This window comes from Cupressus sempervirens, chromosome 5 (assembly GCF_028749045.1).
Source record: "Cupressus sempervirens isolate cs-2001-9-10 chromosome 5, ASM2874904v1, whole genome shotgun sequence".
NCBI classification, from domain to species: domain Eukaryota; kingdom Viridiplantae; phylum Streptophyta; class Pinopsida; order Cupressales; family Cupressaceae; genus Cupressus; species Cupressus sempervirens.
Window position 1 is genome coordinate 570,771,292 of NC_143122.1, and position 22,061 is coordinate 570,793,352.

A 22,061-nucleotide genomic window follows, 5' to 3' on the forward strand; every position below is an offset into this window, starting at 1 on the left:
GTGGCTTGTTTTACTTTAGAGATCGTAGTGTATAAATATCATTTAGACTTTTATTTTGTTTAATCATGATCTAAGGTAGTGTATAAATATCAATTAAACTTTTTCTTCGAGATTTTATTATAAACTTGTATATAGCCTATAACGTTTCCCATATCTACAAAAATCAACACATTCTATTGTATCCAATCACTCTATTGTATCAAATGGGTAGTTTTCTTGAGGATGATTGTGAATTTAGTTATTTTTTAAGTGAGTGTTTTCCACAATATAATTATCGGTAATCTTTGAAAACATTAAAGATGATTTTAATATATTACACTATAAATATTCATTTGAAAGAGGAATATCAAAAGCCTTTTAGAAATATAAAAATCTTGATATAATATTTATATCAACATTTAATTTTATAGTTTTTGAAATCAAAATTATTGACTTATTTTTCATGGATATGAATATAGTAATTCATAGGAGCCTATCTTTTATAAAAATGAATGATCCACTCAAAACTTGTTGTATCTAGATTATGTTTAGAGTGATGAATCACTAGGACTTTGCAAAAGACCATCCATCTCAATACTAGTCTAATTCAAGTAACTTAATTTTTAAATTTCTCAAAATCAAGTTTTTACTATTCATTTGCAAAACTCTCAAAAAATATAGTAACTTTTATAAAACTTCCTTAAAATTGATTATGACAAGTACAATATATTTCTCATAAAAAATCAAATAATGATATTTCTAGGAAGAATCAATTATAGAAATATATTTTTGATGAATAGTCTTTTCCATTAGGGTAGTAATAAATTTACACTATTCACAAAAACAGATTGGAGATATGAATTTGCCCTATGAGTTTCAAATGGGGCCAAGCTTGGAAAATAACAAAAAAAAGAAATAAAGGTAAAGCTTAGAAACTAAATATTGATTATGCAGCTAGAGTAGTAACAGGTGAGGGAGGTGGATCATGGCCATCCTATCTACCCCATACATCAACAAGGTATAGAATTGGGTATGCAAGGGACCAACCATCTCTAACTTTTTCTTCTTCCTTTACTCCTTTTCTAGTTAGGGAAATGGTTAGAGTGATCCAAGGGAACCACTAGGAAGAAGTGGCCCAACTAAAGTCGCCACCAAAATTTGGCCAACTAGAGTCTCTTAAAGAAGCAAGAGCAATAGTATTAGATAACCAACTCAGGTTTTGATTCATAAAAATAGGTTTTGAAAGGACCTGAAACCTTTTACAAAGGGAAAAGAAAGATATAACAATGAGGATCTTAAAACAACTATGGAAAACCACCCGACAAACTAGAGGGACACACCAAAGTTCCCAACAAGAGGGCAAACAGCTCAAGAGTCCACAGACCATCAAGATTTAAATTTTGTTCCAGTCTTTTGAAAACGTAAAGACATATCAATTGAAGGTTTGGTCGATTTTCCTTTTTTCCCTTTAATTGAAGTCCAACCATCCTCCACCTTCCTAGCAGCTTTCTGCCAATCCCCACAAACCCCTAAAAACCTTGCAGTAGGAGAAGTACCAACAACATTGTTTTGGACAAAGTCAATAATAAAGGGGACATCATCAACATTTTGACTCAAAGCCACCAGAGGGACAACAAAAAAATTAGCAGAGTTAGCAACAGGAGACAGGTTAGCATCAACATTTTGAGTCAAAATCATCATAGAGACATCATGCGAATCATCAAAGACATCAAAAAAATCCTCATCCAAAGTGAGATCAATATGAGAAGAGCTATCCAACCCATCCACATCCAAAGATACTTTTTGAACCATATGTTGGTCATCCAAAACCCCCAACCACCAAGAAGGTAATTTCTTCAATCTAACATTGTCAGAGGAGCATCATGCAACAAGATGGTCAGTCGTATGACATTTCCTACATCTGAAGGGAATACCCTCATAATCAAGAAGTTGAATCCAAAAACTACTTGGAGAAGCCAACTTCAACATTGTAGGGATCCCCTTAGAGACATTCATTTCAACAAGGATGTGAGCATATGTTGTCCTATAGACATCAAATCAACCAACAAAAAATCCCCAAGGGCATCCCCCACAGCCTCCAAGACTGAATCCTGTCAAAAGTGAAGTGAAAGATTTGATAGGCTAACCCAAAGAGGAATCTTATAAATGATTCAGTAGTCAGATTAAATGTCAAATACCAAGGTTTTCCATCAGGGGGAACCTTTCCTCCCAAGAGAAACCACAACACGCGATGGAATTCCTATCACCAACATTAGCAAATTTCACAATAAAAAAACCCCTTGCTATAGGGTAAATCTAAACTTAATATGAAATTATTAGCTCCCAATATTTAGAGATCCAAACATGCAAATCTGAGAGAGGGCCAAAAACCCCTAAAACAAAAAATAACAGCACTAGCAAAGAAATCAAGTTGGGGTTGAGCCATTATGGGGTGGAAAAATTGAGTGGCACCTTCAAAAATCTCTTTTCCTATTAAAGGAGTGGCAAGGGGCTTGTGAACATGGCATCTAAGAGCAATGGGACTATGTTGGCACTAATAGCATAGAGATCTATCACCAACAACATAAATATCTAGTGCAACTTTGGTAACTCTACAAGGGTCATTTCAAATTCTGAAGCAACTCTTGTAAGTGGGTTACTTCAAGTGCCACATTATTTGCATACCTTTGAATTTGTAGCATAGCATAGTTACTCATACATGCTTTAATGCATAATGAAACATTACTATCTAGAAAATTGTGAGTGCAAAGAATTATATTTATATCTTTCCAAAGAGTGAAAAGGATTTCCATCCTAGAAACATGCCATATCTATAATAAAAAGTTGAAGGCAACCCTAGAAGAATTTCCTTGCAAAACCATGCCTGGAGAAGTGTTCAAGCCTAAATGGTTGAAAATGATATGAATCCATATCCAATACTATTGAGCTCTTCTCCAATACTAGAAGATGTGGTTGAAGGTCTCATACTACCCATAGAAAGGGCATAGAAGATCCAACACTAGATGTCAAAGCCTAGAACCCAAGGGAAAGCCTCAGAAAAGAATACACTGAATAAAGTGAGCCACCTTGGGCTCGACGATGGCAAACCAAACTATGATGAACCTAAGTTATCAAGCTTTCTGGAAAAAAAATGCAAATGTCATCACTAAATCAAGATGGAGACTATTAGCAGATGTGTAACAAACCACTTGTAGCCCATCTTGGGCTTGTAGTTACAAAATGAAGTACATGATAACCACTTAAGTCTTTCCATCATGGCTTGATAAAATTCATTGACCAATTTTTATTGTTACACTTTTCTATTATTGTATTATAAACTATGTTTAAATTTATTTACTTGTTAAACCCATGCTATATAAGAAAGTAAAAAACTACTTTTGAACATTAGATATTTTTCAACCCAAAGTAATGCACAAAGAATAATAGGGGTTGATACTATATAAGATATAATGTACTTAGAGAATCGAATGCACTGTATGTCATGCAAGTTATTTGTTAATAATTTGTGAATAAAAGTTGCATTCATGTTGAGTTACTTGGATTCAATGGACCCATTATAGTAACAATAATAAAATTGAAACATGTGGACCCCTAATGCCTCTAATTCAATTTTGCAAGTTAAGTTGCACTTAAAAATTACTAGGCTTGATCATTAATTTTTTAAATATAACTCTCATAAATGGGTGCATTTTGTTTATATAAGCTCAATATAATATTTATTCATCATTGTATTGTTTTCTTAGTTTTTTTGAGTTTTTAAATAATTATTAATTTAATACAATTTCTAATTATGATCATCTTGTTTTATTTAAATATTATTTTGAAAAGATGACATTGTTATTCATTAGAATGGTGAATTGATTTTTATAATATATAAAAATTACATTTCTGTGCACTATTGAGTTTTAAATATTCATTATTCTATACAATTTTCAATTGTGATTGTCTTTGTGTATTTCAATACTTTTGTAGAAAAGGTACATAGTATGTTAATTTTTTTACCAAATCTTGTAGTACTATCATTTTCAAGTTTTAGGTATTCATTGATTCAATACAATCTTTAATTATGATTATTTTTTCTATTTGAATGTTTAATTTTAAAAAAACAATGCTCTTCATGACCAGAATGCATTGATTTTTCCTCTGAATTCTTGCGTTGATATTCATTACCAATCTTAGGTGTATATGGTTGTAAATTTGGGTTATGCTCCTACAATAAATCAAGCCATCCATGAGAATACCACTCTTGCTCCTAGTGATGTGGCACCTTCTAGCCATGACAACCTTTCATCATCTATTACCCTTAGTCCACGCTAATCCTTGACAATGTACAACTTTCTCAATGGTCTAGCCCTTGTGCTAATATTTGTCCAAATAGAGTTTTTTTAGCTAACCACCCCACCCCACCCCACAAAAAATAAATAAATTGAAAAACACAACTCAAATTCGTTCCCAACAGCTAGTTGATAGCCAACATTTGTCTCAAACTATGACCACCGTAACCACCAAACTTGAGCAAGTTTTTTCCACCCATACTGTAGACCTTCAAAATAGATTATAGCTTACCCAAACTCCAAAGTGTTCTTTCCCTGATTCAACCCAAGACCTTGCAAGATTACAAAACCAATTTAAAGGGAAAGCATTAACCTTAGATGTGCCCAAACCTAAGCTTCAAGAGTTTGATGCTAAAATAGGAAAATGACAAAATGTGAATATGGTTAAGCAAGAACTAGGAGGACCTTATGATCAGATTCACAATTTTTCTGAAAAAATTCTGCCATTAGTTAAGTTTGATGAATACAATCCTATTAAAAAAAAAGCAGCCATAGATACCATATGAACCTAGATTGATAATGCAGTCTATACAACCAATTTTCCCAAGAAAAAGAATTTTGAAAAGCTTTGAATGCTTTAACTGGCATAGCCCGATCTGCATTAGATTCTTTATCCACTGAATAGAAAGAAGACCTTATTAACAATGGTGTCAATATTGTATGTGAAGCTTTGTATAGAATGTTCATTGGTCAACATGGCAATGAACAACAAGTTGCCTATAAATAATTCAAGGATAATCATATTTGCGACATTAAATACTTTGACGAGTATTGCAATGAGCAATACACAAATTTCTATTTGTCAGGGTAGACCAACAATAATGTTTGGATGTATAATACCTTTCTGGAAGGTTTTTCAATATAGCTACAATCTTATTATAGAGATAAGATTTTGAACAACATTCTCAACACTCCAAACATGACTATTAATGATGTTACTTTCCCTCAACTAGTACAATTCATTAGGGAAATAAATAGCGACCTTTGTAGTGAAAGAAAGAATCGAAGGAAAAAGACATAAGTTCTTCCTTATTTAAAAATTGGAATTTGTCACTACACACAAAATAGTTATGGATGCTATCATTAAAGAAAAAGGGTCAAAACATATAAGAGATATCCAACAAATAGATCCTATAAGGAGAAAAGCCCTTGAGTTTTATAAAGGAAAAAAAATGTAGAAAAATCTTTTTAAGAGATAAGGGAAAAATCAAGAAGAAAGATTTTACTCCCACTTGCTACATCTATAAAGGATTGCACTACGCTAATAAATTCCCACAAATGGATAAGAAGAACTCAAAGTGAGTTCATACCTTAGTAGAAGCTAAGCTGGATTATCTTCCTGTAATAGAGGCCCACGAACCATCTGATTCTAAAGACATATGCATAGAAGAAAGTGAATTGGAAGAAAAAGAGATGGACCCTTAAATCAGACACTATGTACAACAACCTGAATCAAGTTCTGATGAAGTTTATTCTCTATTAGATTCTAACTTAGAAGTCACTTTTATGTGTTTCATGTTTTCTAGAGATTCTAGAACTAAATATGATTATTCTTAGGACAAGGAAAATCTCTTTCACAGGAAAATCCTCAATGGCTTACTCTTTCACCAGGAGAATAGCTCTAGAAGATATCAGCCAAAGCCTTCCAGCTAGAAGCACAAAAGGAAAATTTTCTTACACCTCATCAACATCAAAAGGTACTTGCTAAACTCTCAAAGCTAGATGAGGAACAACTGAAACTCCTTGAGGAGTATCCAGAACTGCAAGTTGAAGCTTACCTTTCACACACACAAGATATGGAGGATTCTCAAGAAGTTATTTGACCTATTCTAGATCAACAACCTATGCATGTGTATGTATCCAATCCTATTGCTCAATAAGCTTTTGCCAAGAATTCTCAATGTGAATGGTTATCTGATCGGCTTGCATTCTTGTACAATATCAAAAGTGATGTTATGAAGGAAATAGCTAGTATCCAAAAGGAATTGGAAGAATTTTATTCTAGCACCAATTCTCTGAGCTCACTTGATAAATTCCTTGTGAAATTGGAACAAATAAAGCTGAATGAAGAAAATCGACAACATGAGCCACATAATCTTGATAACCTTCAATGTGAGGAACCACCTTTTCAACCTATTACTGCTCAGTTTGAGCCAAGAATGCCTAGACCTGATAATGGAAAAGTATTTGCTTACCTCAAAGGATTTTCTAATCCTTTCCCTGCATTCCTCCTTACCATCAAATTGCTTGGTATCAAACCTTACAATCTTTGTGCATTACTTGACTCTGGTGTTGATTGCAATATAACCCGTCTTCAATGTTTCCCATAAGATTTTTGGTTAACTACTACTACTAGTATAAGCTCCATCACACATAATGACAATCCCATCCATTTTCAAGCTCACATCCACATCCAATTTGATGCCTCCACTTATCTTACCACATTCCTACAATTTCCTATTGACCACTATGATTGTATTATTGGCAGTACTACATTGCAAGCTTGGAGTCCATATACAATAGGTTTGTCTGGCACACATATAGCCTTCAAATTTGGCACTATTCCCCAAATTAATGAAGACCGTGCCTACTCTCCCAAGCTTGCTTTTCCACCTCTGCCTGAATGTCTTTTGCCCAGTCAACATGTTTGGCTTGCCAACCAATCTCTTTCTACCTGGGGGGAGCTTGAACAAATCCAAATAGCTTTTGCAGAATCTGTTCTCACAAAAGATTTGCAAAAGTATACATGCAACTTTAAATGTTCTCTATGAAAGAAATAGGATTCTAATGGTTAGGAAATACTTCCAAAAAGCAAGGCCAATTACTTGATATTATCCTAATCTAAACAAGCCACCTGCAAAAAAGAAATTGCAGAACTTCTTGCTAAATCCCTGATTTGACCAAGTTCAAGTCCATTCTTATGCCATGCTATGTATATACCTAAGAAAGATGAAAATGGTAATGAGCTAGCAGAAAAAAGGCTTGTTGTAAATTATAAACCACTAAACACTTATCTTGAAAGCAACCAACATCCCCTACCAAGTAAGGATTATATATGGCCACAAATTTAGGGGTGTAATGTTTTCAGTAAGTTTGATTTAACAAAAGGATTCTAGTAGATTCATCTGCAAGAAAGTGATCGATATAACTCAGCCTTCTCGATTTCTCAAGGGTTATTTGAGTGGAATGTTCTTCCTTTTGGCATTAAAACAATCCCATCAATATTTCAAGGTTTTATGGATCAAATCTTTGCTCCTTATGCAAAATTCATTCAGCCATATATTGATGACATTCTTATTTTCAGTGAAGACTACAAATCCCAGTTGGAACATTTGAAGAAATTCCTATCCCTATGCCAAACACATGGTCTGTGTCTCAATCCCGCTAAGCTTAGCTGGTGCACTAAAAGTTTGGTATTCATAGGAACAATAATTGAACCAAATGGTAAACTTTATCCTCAAAATCATCTCCTTCAAGCAATTCAAAAAGTTGAAGTAAAAGATAGGAAAAGTTTATAGATGTTTCTTGGTATGGTTAGTTATATTGCAAGCTATTTCCAAAATATAGCAGAAGCCATAAAAGAACTCAATAAGTTTCTCAAAAAGAATGCTCCACCTTGGACAGATAAGCATAATATGGCAATTGAAAGTATTAAGCAATAATGTCAAAAGTTGCCACCTCTATGCATCCCAAGGAAAGGAAAAAAGATTGTTCAAACCGATGCTAGTCAAAAAGCTTGGGGTGCATTCCTTTTGGAACAAGTAAAAGCTAATGGCCAGATTAAAGAAGAAATTGTCAGATTTGAGTCTGGCACTTTTAAGGGATATGAAGTGAATTACCATTCCACCCATAAGGAACTTTTAGCTATGGTAAATGCTTTCCAAAAATTTCAATTGTTCATAGGTAATCAAAATTTTATTCTTCGTAGTGATTTGCAGAACCTTCTTGGATTTTTCAAAAAAGAATCTAAGAATAAAGTTGTTAGAACACGACTTCTCAGATGGGCTCAATTCTTGGATACTTTTGAATTTGAAAATGAACATATTAAAGGTACTAAAAATGTTCTTGCAAATTTCCTCAACAGAGAAGGATGTTCAGAAACCTGTCATACTATAAATAGGATGGCACTGAGATAATGAGTCATCTACCATGGAAGTGTATATTCAACAACGACAAATAATTCTACAAGAATATGTTTGTGGAAACCTTGCAAAATAGCATTGACAATAGGCATTACATCATCTTCACAGTTTAAATGAGATTGTTCCAGGAGAAAACAATAGACAAGTAGTTCTTCAGCCAAATCTTGTAACAAAGAAGGAATAGTCACAGCAAGATGTTATCCATAATCTTAACTGGGTGTTTGCTAGTTTGACTGGAGACACATGGGATGATGAAGATATTTATGATGAATGAAAATGCGTTCTTGTTGAAGAATTTAACCATGTTCCTCCAAAGAACAATGTCAAAATGATCCATGAAAGGAAAGAAGCCTATAATTTTGCCAGCCATGTTCCATGGGAAAGTAATCTATTTACACTTACTCAAAAAGTTTATCAAGAATAGAGAGATCATCACTTTGTTGCCTCCAAAGCATTGCTAACAGATTCCATTATTCAAAAGGAATCATGCTAGCCAACTGACGAAGAAATCAAAAGGTATTTTAATCACACAACCACTAGTGCAACCTCATTTGAATGGCCAATGCATATTTTAAGCAACACTCATATTCCAAATGAAAACCACTGGTTAATTCATGTAAATCCTATTGAAGACTACTTTAGGGGTTTATACCCTCACTCTCATGCATTGATGCCAACTACTTGTAACTACGAATATTTGCATAAAGTAGTTCTCCACTCATGCCTTTCTAATCCTATCAACCAGTTCATTTTTTACAACTATGGACCTTTACCAGCTCAAGAAGACACCATGTAATTGCGAGATTTACATTAGTTTTCCCATCCATCCACTCATAGACCGATTTGGATTTTTACAAGATATCACTTCCATTAGAGGCCCTTTGGATCTGATATTGGTAAGCAGCTTGCCTTTGTCTGTTTTGACCGTAGCATATTATGGAAGAACGATTAGAAAGAATCCTATGTATGAGAACCACATCTACATCTAGCTCGGATGAAGGATTTAACTAGGAAGCTCATTCCCCCAGGAGTCATCACTATTGATACCTAATAAATGGAATTTCACTTATCTAAGTTATCCAACACTCAGTAAAATTGGGTATGGACCTCATCATAGTTCAAAGGAGATTAAGTTACTCCTTAAAAAGTAACTATGAGTTACCCTTCTCATGTCAAAAAGATGCTTTGTAATCATGTTTTTTCGTCTCGCATTACTGTTCATACTCCTTTTCCTAGTGGAGTTACTATGTGAGATTTCATTTAGATAAGGTTTCTAGAATCCAGACAAGTGTCAATCTTCTATGGTCAAATTTCAAAACTCTTCAAACCAAATTAAATTACCAAGGGCAACACCTCGCCTTTAAAAAGGAATCAGTTGTTCATATTCAAGGCAAGAGGTAGAATTGAATAGTCTACAGGCCTACACTAATCCAGAGTGTGCAAATATTGTAATTAAGTCTATAGTCTCCCTATAGTCAACTAATGAAATAGAGAGTATGCTCTCCTCAATTTTTTAGGATCAGAAATCAAAATTTCATTGTTCATCTAAGTCAATGTCTAGTCAGTATCTAGTATGCATCAGTCAGTATATGTAAAGCACGTGATTTAAGTAATGAACAACAACGTGCTTTTATTCTCACAGCTTGTGTAAAATTTGGTATCAGAGACTGGTTTCATCAATAAAAGTTTTCTTTATTGCTTATTATGTTCCTTGTATGAGAAATACTTTGTATCCTTGTTGTTCCACTGAGTTATTGCGTGAAGTACATCCTCATATTTGTAGCTGATGAGAAGGGCAGTTTGAGGCAGGGAAGGCAACACATCAACCATTATTGTAGAACAAAACAAGATGGCAAAATCATGGATCACTACGAACATCAATGATGAGAATGAAGATCAACTTGTAAGTCTCAGCTCCATTTTCCATACTGTGAATGATGTCAATATAGATGAGGATTCATATCATGATAACATTAATCAGTTTGAACTTCCATCTCAATGATTTAAATTACTTGAAAAGAAGTGGAATGAAATTCATGGTGATTTAGGTTTTGTGTCTTATAAGTCTAAGTCTAATTGTAAATTAATTGAAATACAAGTAGTCAGTAAGAATGACCAACCTCATAGCTTTATCAATCTTCTATCCAATAAAGAAGTCCGGGGTTTGGTGAAACAAGCTAAGCAAAAGAATGGCTTTAAATATTTGCATATTGGTAGTATAGTAGCCAGTTGTGAACAACAGTTCTCCTCAAGTAAAGCTAAGATTTTATTTGGTTGTATCTCTAGGTTGGTTATCTAAGTGAGTTCTAGGTGTGTAAGTGTGTTTTAAGTGTGGTATCAGAGCGATTGGTTCTAAATTTAGGGTATCTTCTACGCAATCAATATCTGTCCATTTCTAGTCACAAATTGGGATATTATCTAAGCACGAAGAGTTCATCTTTGTAGAGTTACACTTTGTGTTGGGATTTGAGAATTTTATTACCCTTTTATCTATTATGTTATTGGTACTTGTCTTATCTCTCCCATAAAACCTCTTTAAGTGCCTTAGTCTATCCATTATCTCAATTCGTAAAAGAAAATGGCTAAGTTCAACAAAACTACTACTCAAGATGGTATCAAAAGAGTTAACGAAGCCTTTATGGAAGGATTCTTTGAAGCTCCCAAAATCTAGCTGACCGATAGAGATTTGAACATTGAAGAAGTTTTAGACTTATAGACTTGTGAAAAGGTCTTATCTAGGCAAGTAAGTACATATACTCCTCCTGAATTAGAGCCTAGCAGTGTTTATAAGAAAAGTACGTATACTCCTAGTAAATTGAAGAATTTTTTTGTCTAAATCTACTTTCAAGTCAATTGTTATTCCCCACATGAGAATAGTAGAACTCACACTAGAATATGATACTACCCAAACGTACTAGACCAAAATGTTACCCATCTTCCCTCCAGAAGAAATTGAATATATTCGAAGTCATAGGGAAATTAATTTCTTACATTTTGGCACTATTCAAGTAACCATAGGATCATTGGTGCTTGAAAACATACGTCCTATCTATTACTTAGCCTTGTGTGACAGAAGACAAGTTGATTACAACCATGCATGCCAATTATCTAGTTTATCCAGAATGACAAAAAATTTGGTGTGTTTTTTATACTATCCTAATTTAATAGTAGCTACCAGAGGCAAATCCTATCCTGAAGTTAAATATGGTTCTTTGAACTGTTGGGGTGTGTTTAGCTCACTGTATGGTATGAAGATGTTTGGTGCCTTTAAGTATGCTTCTATCTAGATACAAGTCTTGTATAGCTCAACAAATACAAATAATCCTACCATATTGGATAATTTACCTTATGCTAGGACCCTAAATGGAGAAGTCTAGCTTTAGAAAGGTCATGTTAATACTATAGATATCCCAGCAGGATGGAAACTTGATTATATGAAAAATATTAAGCCCAGACTGTTAGAAGCAACCAAACTAGTTCATCATGTATCCCAAAATGAGATAAATATCTTACCTAGATCCTTGTCCATGAAAATGACAAATCCATTTGTGCCTGATTCACCATGCATAGATGTTTGTTCCTCTTTCAGTTCACATAGTAGTACCTCTAGCTGGAAAAATCCCAACTCTATGTAGAAGCTGAGGATGAAGCACCACTAAATACTGGTCCTCAAATCCTTGAGATCCTTGAACTAGTATAGGCTAGAACCAGTAAGGGAAAAGAGAAGTTAAAAAGAGATCATCCTTTTGTCCATATGATCAATCCCTTACCAAGAGATGAAACTCTGAAATGGTATAAGGAACAAGAAAACACATATTATCAAAATGGTAGATGGTCGCCTATAAAGGAACAATTTAAACATGAACATGGGACAGTTTCTATGTTTCAATATGCTTTCCAACCCAAGAGTGCTGAAGAAAAGGAACCCTCTTCTAATCAAAAACAAAAGAATATTATTGGAAAATTTTGTGATCATCTACAACAAAACATCGATGATCTTTGTACAAAAGTGATTTCTCTCAAGCAGTTTTTAGCTACCCTAAATACTAATGTACAAATGCTTGGTAATATAACTGTAGAAAACCATGCTGGAATAATTGAAACTAAGGACTCATTAAGCAAAATTAAGTTGCAAATAGAACAACTTTTGAATAATGTACATAAGAATGCTGATGAGTTACAAGTTGTTACAGCCCATGTAGAACATACACAAAAAAATCATGATAAACTAGTCAACAATCTTTCACATGTAGACCATTCTTTGCAAGATTTGACTACATCCTTAGATTGGCTAGTTCCTCAAGAAATATAGTCTGCTTAGACAGCCTTAGTGCTACCCACATCTCTGCAAGCTCCAGAAAAGTGCTCTCGAAGAGATCGCCTACTAATGATGCAGACAAGCTGCAATATACAACCTTGGTATTTAGATATTGACAATGATGATGATCCTAAACAGAAAATTGAAAGTTGGATCAATACTTTTCTGATCATAAGAACATTGTCTGGAACTGGTGAAGACAATACCTGTAGATTTGTAGTTAATTATTTATGGGGCATAACTAGAGCATGGTAGAACAACAAGATAGCTGCTGAAAAGGATGCCAAAGTCTATCAAAAGTTTGTACTTTAGACTGTTATTGATCCTACAGGCAATACTATACAGCAACAAGTTCAACTAGTTCCCATTAATTGTTTGATGAATGAGTTAGTTAATGAGTTTTGCCCAGAACTAAGAAATAAACATGAAAGGATAATCAAGGACATACTCCAAATGAAGTGTTGTGATTTAAAGGACTTCTTTGCATACTCAAAGCATTTTAGGAAGCTTCTGTATCAATTAACTAGTGAAGAACAAGTCACTATGGCAAAAAAAAAATATCTTGAAGGTTTACCTTATAATATTTTTGATAAGGTCATGCAGTAGCTGGATCTCCGATCCCTGACCCTCAAAGAGTGTCCTATTTCTAATCTCATCCAATTTTCTAAGGACCAAATTCTCTAGTTTATTGATAATTGTAAATACCAGCAGAAGTTTTAAAAGCATGAAGCACAATGTATTGCTCCTACTTTCCTTGAAAATTTTGACTGCAATCCTTTCCCCAAAACACAACACCGTGTAACCAACAATGTTGTAAGCACAAGAAAATTTGCTTTCAACCTCTCAATTTTCCTCGTTGTAAGTCATATGCACCTAAGGATCACTTTTTTCGCAAGTGTTCTCATCCTCATCCACAGTCCAATTAGATTATTTTCTATATCTGTAATAAACCTGGTCATAAAGCCCCTGATTGCCATTGCAAAAATAAAGTTGTTAAAGCCATTTATTCTAACCCAACCGCAGCAGCGTGGTGGGATGTAGTAGATGAAGAAGAAGATCTTTACATGCAAGATAATATTTTTGAACCTGTCTTAGAGGATGTAGAAGAAGTTCCTGAAGAAGATGAAGAACTTCCAGAAGATCTTGCCAACACTTTGCAAGTTGTGGAACAATAGCTTGAAGCAGAAGAACATGAGGATTTAGTTGGTGTATACATGAACAATTCCAGGCAAGGAAAAGGTTGATTCAATAATTGGTGCAATAGCAAAAAAAGAGGAAGAAGAAGTTATAAATGGCAATACAATGACTATGAAGATGATGAAGATGAACTTGTCTATTCTTCCCATTACTACCAGTAGCAGCAGCCACCAAAGATGTCATATCAGCCACCTTTCTAGAAGAAGCCTCAATTTGACAACCTTATAGAAGAATTTCAGAACTTGAACATGTATCAAAAAATGGAGCATTTTGAAGAGGTATGTCAACAAGCCCTTGTATTTAATCTTGTCACAATAGAACAAAAGAAAAGAAAATTCTACAAGTCTGAACCTCAGCTAGACCCCATTGTACAAGCTTTGAATACATACCAAAATATCTCCACTCCTAGGATAGTAATTCCCAGTAAACATTCTAATGTTATTATTAGGGATGTAGATGAAGCACCCTCGTACTCTGGGTTAAGTGTTGATGAATTCTCCTCTAGGATCCAAGAAGAATATGAAGATGAAGAAATTATCAATCTTAATATTCATGATCCAAGTATAGAAAGAATGGTGATGACCATCTTACCTGAACCTACTCCAAGATTAGAACCACAATACTTCGTACATCTCCTTACAGGAAAATTTTCCTAGTATATTAGTGTTCTAATAAATGGCAAACAATATGATGCCTAGATTGACACTGGAGCCTCTCTCTCTCTTTCTGTAAGAGGCAAATCCTTAATAATTGGGAACAACTAACAGATTAATCTATGTATACTGCCTATGATGTCCAAGGCAACCAATTTAGTTGTGATAAATATTGCCACCAACAAGCCTTGCAGATAGAAGGGAAAACCTTTAAATGTTATTTTTTTGCCATGCAATAGATGCATGTAGATGTACTGCTTGGAGGAAACTTTATAGATAGGTATACCCCTTATGGATGTACAATAAAAAGTATTATGTTTACCCTACAAGGAGAAAAGATAAGCACTCCCAGATTGGTATATGCAACAAAAAAACATTGCTCTGTCAATATGATCCAGATTACAGAACCTCTTGAAGACTTAAAAGCCTTGATCATATAGAATGTTTGTTCTGAAAATCCACAAAAATTCTGGGAAAAAGAAATGCCAAAAATGGAAATAAAGATCAAACTTGAAGCAAAGATGAAGAGTGGGAAAAATTTCCTATTCTAGTGCATGACTATAATGATATGCAGCAAGCAATCGAAGAACTCAAAAAAGGGAAGAATATTGTTCATTCTTAGTCTGATTTCAATTGTTATGCATTCATGGTTAATAAGGAATCAGAGAAGAAGAGAGGAAAGAAATGAATGTTTATTAATTATAAACCATTAAATGATATAACTATTCCATTCCCTTATCCAATACTAGATGTCTTATCTGTTGCAAAAGCTTGCTAACTCTAAGATCTTCTCACAGTTTGACTGTAAATCAAGTTTTTACCAGATCTACATAAAGAAGGAAGATCAACATAAGACCGCATTCAACTGCCCATTCAGACACTTTGAATGGACTGTCAGGCCATTTGGCTTGATGAATGCACCATCCTACTTCTAGGAAAGAATGGATAAAATTTTCAATGGATGCAATAATTTTCTTTGTGTCTATATAGATGACATTTTAATCTTTAGCAAAGACATTGATGAGCATATGTCCCATCTAAATATTTTTTATAAATTATGTTAGGATTCTGGGATTGTTTTGTCCCTGTCAAAAATCCAGTGGTGTCAAGACTCTTGTAACTTTTTAGGTATGTTAGTTAAACCAGGACAACTTGAGGTTCAACCTCATATTAAGAATAAGATCCTTGAATTTTAGCCTCCATTAAATACTAAGGAGCTGCAAGGATTCTTAGGTATATTAAATTATGTAAATAATTTCTATCCAAATGTAGGTTTTGACTGAGAACCCTTACAACAACTTCTCATCAAGAGAAAACCACACTGGTTAGCAATCCACACTAAAGCAATCCAAAAGATCCAACACAAGATCCAAAATCTTCCCACATTGACAGTGCCAATTACTCAAGACTTCATCTTATATACAGATGCTTCTAATGTAGCATGGGGAGAATATCTATGTTTTGTGAAGGATGATAAAGAATACATCACTAAATACACCAGTGGAGTATTTCCTGCAGATATCAAAAGATGGATTTCTTCTGATAAGGAAATGTATGGTGTTATCTGTTGTCTCAAGAAATTTGCATTAAGATTGATGCATCTGCCAAAATTTACCATTCGTACAAACTGCACTAGATTTTTTACTTTTAAGGAAAAGGATCATGGAAGGAAGGATGCAAGAGGGAAATATGTTCGCTAGCAAGCATATCTGAACTAGTATAATTATGAAGTCCAACATATCCCAGGAAAAGAAAACATTGTTGCAGACTATCTCAGTCAGCAAGTTGTTGGAGTCTTTATGGTTAATCCCTCTCAGCCTCCTTATTATGGTTTTCACATAGAAAAGGAGTTCAATGTCCTTTTTTCTTCCTTGCATTATATTGCCCAAAGACAATGCTTGCTCCAAGGAATGAAACAAAAGTTTCACCATTTTACAAAATACGCCATTGATACTCTGGTAAATTTGGGAAGTATGACACAGCTAGAATATCTCAATAGCAACGATAGTGGAGAATTCACTATTCTTAAAATTTAGAATGATCACCAATATCTATTATTTCTTGATGTTGTTTGAAGACCTTTCTTCACATGGAGGATCAAATGTGTGGCCCCATGTACTTAACAAGTAATTGATTTCTTTAATTATGGCAAACCAGACAAGGTTAATACTGATCATCCTCTTGATCTTGAAGTTTGTGTTCATGTCATTACCAAGATGCACCTACGATGGGAATCTTATTTTGCTCTCCACTTACAATATGATGATGATTGACATTATTGGAATATTTGTCACAGATTTACTTTATTGGCAATGTGGAGACCACTCACATGGGAGGATGTGTTTGATCATGGTGAATTGACCCCTACTCTACCATCACCAGCTAGCTCATCAAGTGGAAGTACGGGTGGTTAGTGGAATCTACTTTTGTAAGTGGTCATCACTATCCTACTTTAAGGACATACCGCCTTACCTGGTCATCAGGTTTCCGGTAGTTTTTACCTACTAAGATAGTTATAAATAAGTCCATGCGGAAGCATAGAGGGCATCGAGTCATTAAGCTTTCCTTGTGAGTCTAGATTCTGTAGGAGTTAGTCAGCAAGTAGAGAGTATGCTCTTCTCTGCATAGAGAATTAGAAATCAAACCTTGTAGTCCAAGTCTTTTCTCTATATGTATTGAGATATATTAAGGAATATTGAAGCCGTAGCCATTTGACCAACAACCTCCATCGTTGGTTCTCCTCAAGTAAAGTTGAGCTTTTATCTGGTTTTATCTCTAGGTTGGTTATCTAAGTGTGTAAGTGTGTTCTAAGTGTGGTATCAGAGCCATTGGTTCTAAATTTAGGGTATCTTCTACGCAATCAGTATCTATCCATTTCTAGTCACAAATTGGGATATTATCTAAGCACGAATAGTTCATCTCTGTATGGTTACACTTTGTGTTGGGATTTGAGAATTTTATTACCCTTTTATCTATTTTGTTATTTGTACTTTTTTAATCTCTCCCATAAAACCCCTATAAGTGCCTTAGTTTATCCATATACCGAAAGGGTATTCCTGCTACTATCTTCATGACCTTACTAGATGTGTGTCACAATAGATACATTGATATGTTAATGGGGGGTATCTCTGCTCCTATGGCTTTAGGAGCACCTGTTAGTCTACTAGATGACCATTTGGATAAGGTGCTTATGTTCCAGTTTGGGACTCAGTACTTGGATATGAAACTTGGATCTAGGACTCATGCTTTATTCTTTGCCCTGTGTGGTCGTCTGTTTAATACTATTGTGCCTATTGTTAAGGATCCTAATACTACTATTCCTATTGTTAAGGATCCAAGATCAAATTAGTCAAAAGCTCGTTACTCTCTTTTGTGGCAAATTGAGATCAAAGGCGCCCAGTTAACAATTCCTAAAATGATCAACTTAACTGATATAAAAGTGCCAAAAGAATGGATTATAGATGTATGATCCTTAAAGAAAATGGATCGCCCAAGAAATCTAACTACTATAGCCAGTATACTGGAAACTAAGAGTCAAGCATGAATTTCTTTTGATGATAGCTAATCTTCTAGTTGCTCCAGTCAATCCAGTCCATGTTCCAGTTCACAGTCATCCTTCAATAATAGGATGCTCCAATGATCTGCTTCTACTCTAAGTAGAAAGCCTTTACTAGGACCAGTGTATCATCATGAGAAAGCAATTCCAAATCCTAATGGTCATCTTTATTATACTGTATGTCAGCAATCTTTCGAAGAAAAAGATTCTCTGTCAATTTCCAATCCTCTGACACAATCTCTGAATACCTGTCAACACCCTCAGTTCATTGGATGATGGTAGTTTGCAGTGTAACCATTGCCCATATGTCCAACCCGTTTTCCATTGCAAAATGATGTTTTCAAGTCAAAAGACTTATTTTAACGAAGATCATTTTGTTGAACTAAAAATCCCATCGTCTTATGATTTTATGTTGCAAACTTATGATGACAAGTTCAACATCCCTTTTTGGCCACAACATGTCATTGGTATGGGCCAACCCGATTCTACCACACAAACCAAAATGCTTAATTATGCCAATCTCTGCCTTCACAAAGCCTTACTTTTCCAACAAGATATGTATCAGTGACTTCTTCAGATTGAACTTCAACATCAAAAGTCTGATGGTAGCACTAACCCTAACTTTCATACTTTGATTGCTTCTCTTCAGTCTCTTGAAAGCTGACTTGTTGCTCATTTGAATTCTTCTCTCTTTGCTGATATTGCCACTTTGTGCTCTAATTATGACAAATTTTGCACTACTATGGAAGCCTAGCGGATTGAACAATCCTAAGGACAACATCACCTAGATAGTTGTTTAACAACGAACATAAAAATAGTTCTTTTTTAAACTCACATTCTTCTACATAAGTGGGGAGTGAGTTACCCTCCTACTCTGAAGAAGGGCTACTAACATTTATTCTAGTGTGACGTGCTTATATTTTGTATTTTATATTTACCAACACCTTTACTTTTAGTGTGTTATTTGTGTCATTAATGGTGTCAACATGTAAATATTAAAATCCCCAAGAATGTATTGTTCTCTCAAATGACCTTCAAGTTGTGTTTGTGTAATAATCAACCCCCTTGTTAGACAATTCATTTTCTACTGAGCTTATATTTAAATATAACTTTAATTATGATTTTTTAATTTCTTATATATTGATGGTGTCAACTTGTAAATATTAAAACCCATGAGAATGGATTGGAGGGCGGGTGGTCGGGCGTGCGTGCGTAAGTAAGTAAGTAAGTAATAGTGTAATAGTCAACCCCCTTGTTAGACAATTCATTTTAATTAGAAAATTTGAGCTTATATTTAAATAATACTTTAATTATGATTGTGTGTGTGTGTGCGCGCGTGCGTGCGTGCGTGTGCCAATCAACAAGGTTATCTCTTGCTCCCATCGTTGCGTGCGTGCGTGCGTGCGTGCGTGTGCCAATCAACAAGGTTATCTCTTGCTCCCATCGTTAGGTACTCTCTTGATTCTAGAGAAAAAAAAATCCTCGATGTGCTTAATGACTCCTTTGAGAGCCCATGATGTCAACCCATTAACCCCTAACACCACTTTTTACCAACTCTAGCAAACCCTATAGATGTTGCTTCATAAACCGGATAGCAGTGTAAAACTTACACGTATTGGGAACACTAATAGGAAAAGCCACAAGCCTTTTCTATGGACGATGATCTAAAGGTATGTAATCTTTCAGCTCCCCTCATTTTTTAACCCCATTATTTTCTCTCGAGACATTATACTTACAAAAATGGTCCAAGATTATCTCAGAAGCCACATTCTACCTGCAAAATTGCCATTGTAAAGAAAAGACTTTCCTCTGCAATAGACTGTCGATTGGAGCAATATTTATTGCCTAATTCGATCAAAATTCTCAAGTTCGTCCATACCTCTATATCACAATACCTGCGAAGGGGTCTACCATTCAGCCTTATTTATCATTATTTGTCATTCAGCCAAGATGCTTCAAGCCTGTCGTTTTCATATCACCTTCCATATCACAATAGATGAAAACAGACCTACTTCCCCAAATTTCCTTTTCAGGTATCATCGAAATTGAATTTTATTTTTAAAATTGTAAGTTTTCTTTTTTCGGTTTCAAAATTATGGAACAAACTTGTTCCACTTCTATCTCATGACTATTATATTCTCCTCTATATAGTATTGCCTCGAACGAGAATTTGCATTGCCAAATTTCTAGTATTTGAAGGTTAGATATATTTCTGATGGTTTTTGTAAGTGTCATTTATTTAAATAATTATTAGCTTTATTCAAATGTTGGAATGAAAGAGTTTCTGCTAATGACTATCAAAAACGTGTTATGGTAAATCTATGATGTAGTTGTATTAAAAAGGGGATATGAAAATTATTTATATAGATTCACAAAGACCATGCTTCTAAAAGAAACAATCGTAAACTAAAGATGAACATAGAAATAACCTAATAAACTAAAAACTAACTAAAATGACCATTAAAGAAACATTATAATATTCTAATAAAACATTCCCTCAATTATTATCTCATACATGAAAGACTAACACCGTATGTGATGCCAAATTAATTTTCTTATCAACTTATTTAATTGAACATACAAAGGATATACAAATTACTTCAATATATCTTATAGGAAAAGACACAAATCCTTCTCTATCTGCCTATTGTATTGAGGTAATGGATATGAACCTCAAACTCGAAATAATCTTCTAATAATCCAATTAACTTATATTTTGTTACAATGATTAACAGAATGCTTGGCTCTAAATGCGCACAAGCTTAATTAAATAACCTGAGTCAATGACATATATAACTACAATATCTTTTCCTTATTAAGGAGAAAGTGAAAAAATGGAAATTGACAGTTCTAAAGTGCTTGGCTCTAAACGTACACAAGCTTGATGAAATAACCTCAATGAATGGCAAATGTAACTTATATCTTTTCCTTGTAAAGGAAGAGGTGAAACCATGGAAAGTGACAGTTCTAAATGTTATTTTTCTCGTGGGGCACTTTCAAATAAAGCACTAGTGCAAACGTTGAGAGGCATATTGGCTCTAAACGCACACAAGCTTGATAAAATAACTTCAATGAATGGCATGTGTAACTGCATTATCTCTTCCTTATAAAGGAAGAGGTGAAACCATGGAAAGTGACAGTTCTAAATGTTATTTTTCTAATGGAGCACTTTCAAATAAAGCACTAGTGCAAACGTTGATAGGCATATGGAAACCATTTTGGAAAGAGTTTCTCTTTGGCCTTTATTAGCAGGGTAAATATTGTATAGCATATGATACACACAATAGCCAAGCCAAAGTACCTGCAATGAATTATTTCCAACCGAGGTGTTAATTCTGATACAGGCAAATATATTTTACATCTGTAAAAGACGAATTTGAATCTATAAATTTTGAATGCAAGTTGAAAAGACGTTACAAACATACGGGAGTGAAACATACCATAATGGAGCCCAAGGTGTTGAGAGCTCAAGAAATGGATATGGCCACCTAGATTCACCCAAAAAAATGCATCCATGGGAACCACATTTAACTTACAAAGTTAGAAATGAAAAAGTATAACATATGCTTTCAACAAATTGCCTAAATCAGGAAAGGTAACAATAATGAATACAATCTTCAAACTTCCACAACAGTTAAAAACTTCAAATAAAAAATAGAACTAACATAAAATTAATATCTACAGCATTCGTTTATAATACCTATAAAGAACATGGGATAGATTTTACATTATTAACTTATTCATGAACCTGATTTGCTAAAACTTGAGATAAAATTAAAAATGCTTAATAGTTTGCTGAAAATGGGAGTGTTACACATGGTCAACGATTGAGCTAGTGTTCATGAATACTATTCTGGTATA

The 22,061-nt window shown here is 34.4% G+C and overlaps 1 protein-coding gene across 7 annotated transcripts in view; it reads right to left on the reverse strand.

The window, feature by feature from the left end:
- Positions 1-20,736: 20,736 nt before the first annotated feature.
- LOC149557214 (uncharacterized) overlaps positions 20,737-22,061 on the reverse strand; it is a 120,469-nt gene continuing 119,144 nt past the window's right edge. For 6 of the 7 annotated variants that reach the window (XM_089831929.1, XM_089831934.1, XM_089831930.1 and 3 more), the window contains 2 exons: positions 21,641-21,688; positions 20,737-21,501 (listed from right to left, as the gene is read on the reverse strand). In XM_089831929.1, coding sequence (XP_089688055.1) covers positions 21,384-21,501; positions 21,641-21,688 — 166 coding nt within the window. In that variant the 3' untranslated portion in view covers positions 20,737-21,383. The remainder of the gene's footprint in view (positions 21,502-21,640; positions 21,689-22,061) is intronic. The other variant, XM_089831932.1, reaches the window with a different exon arrangement.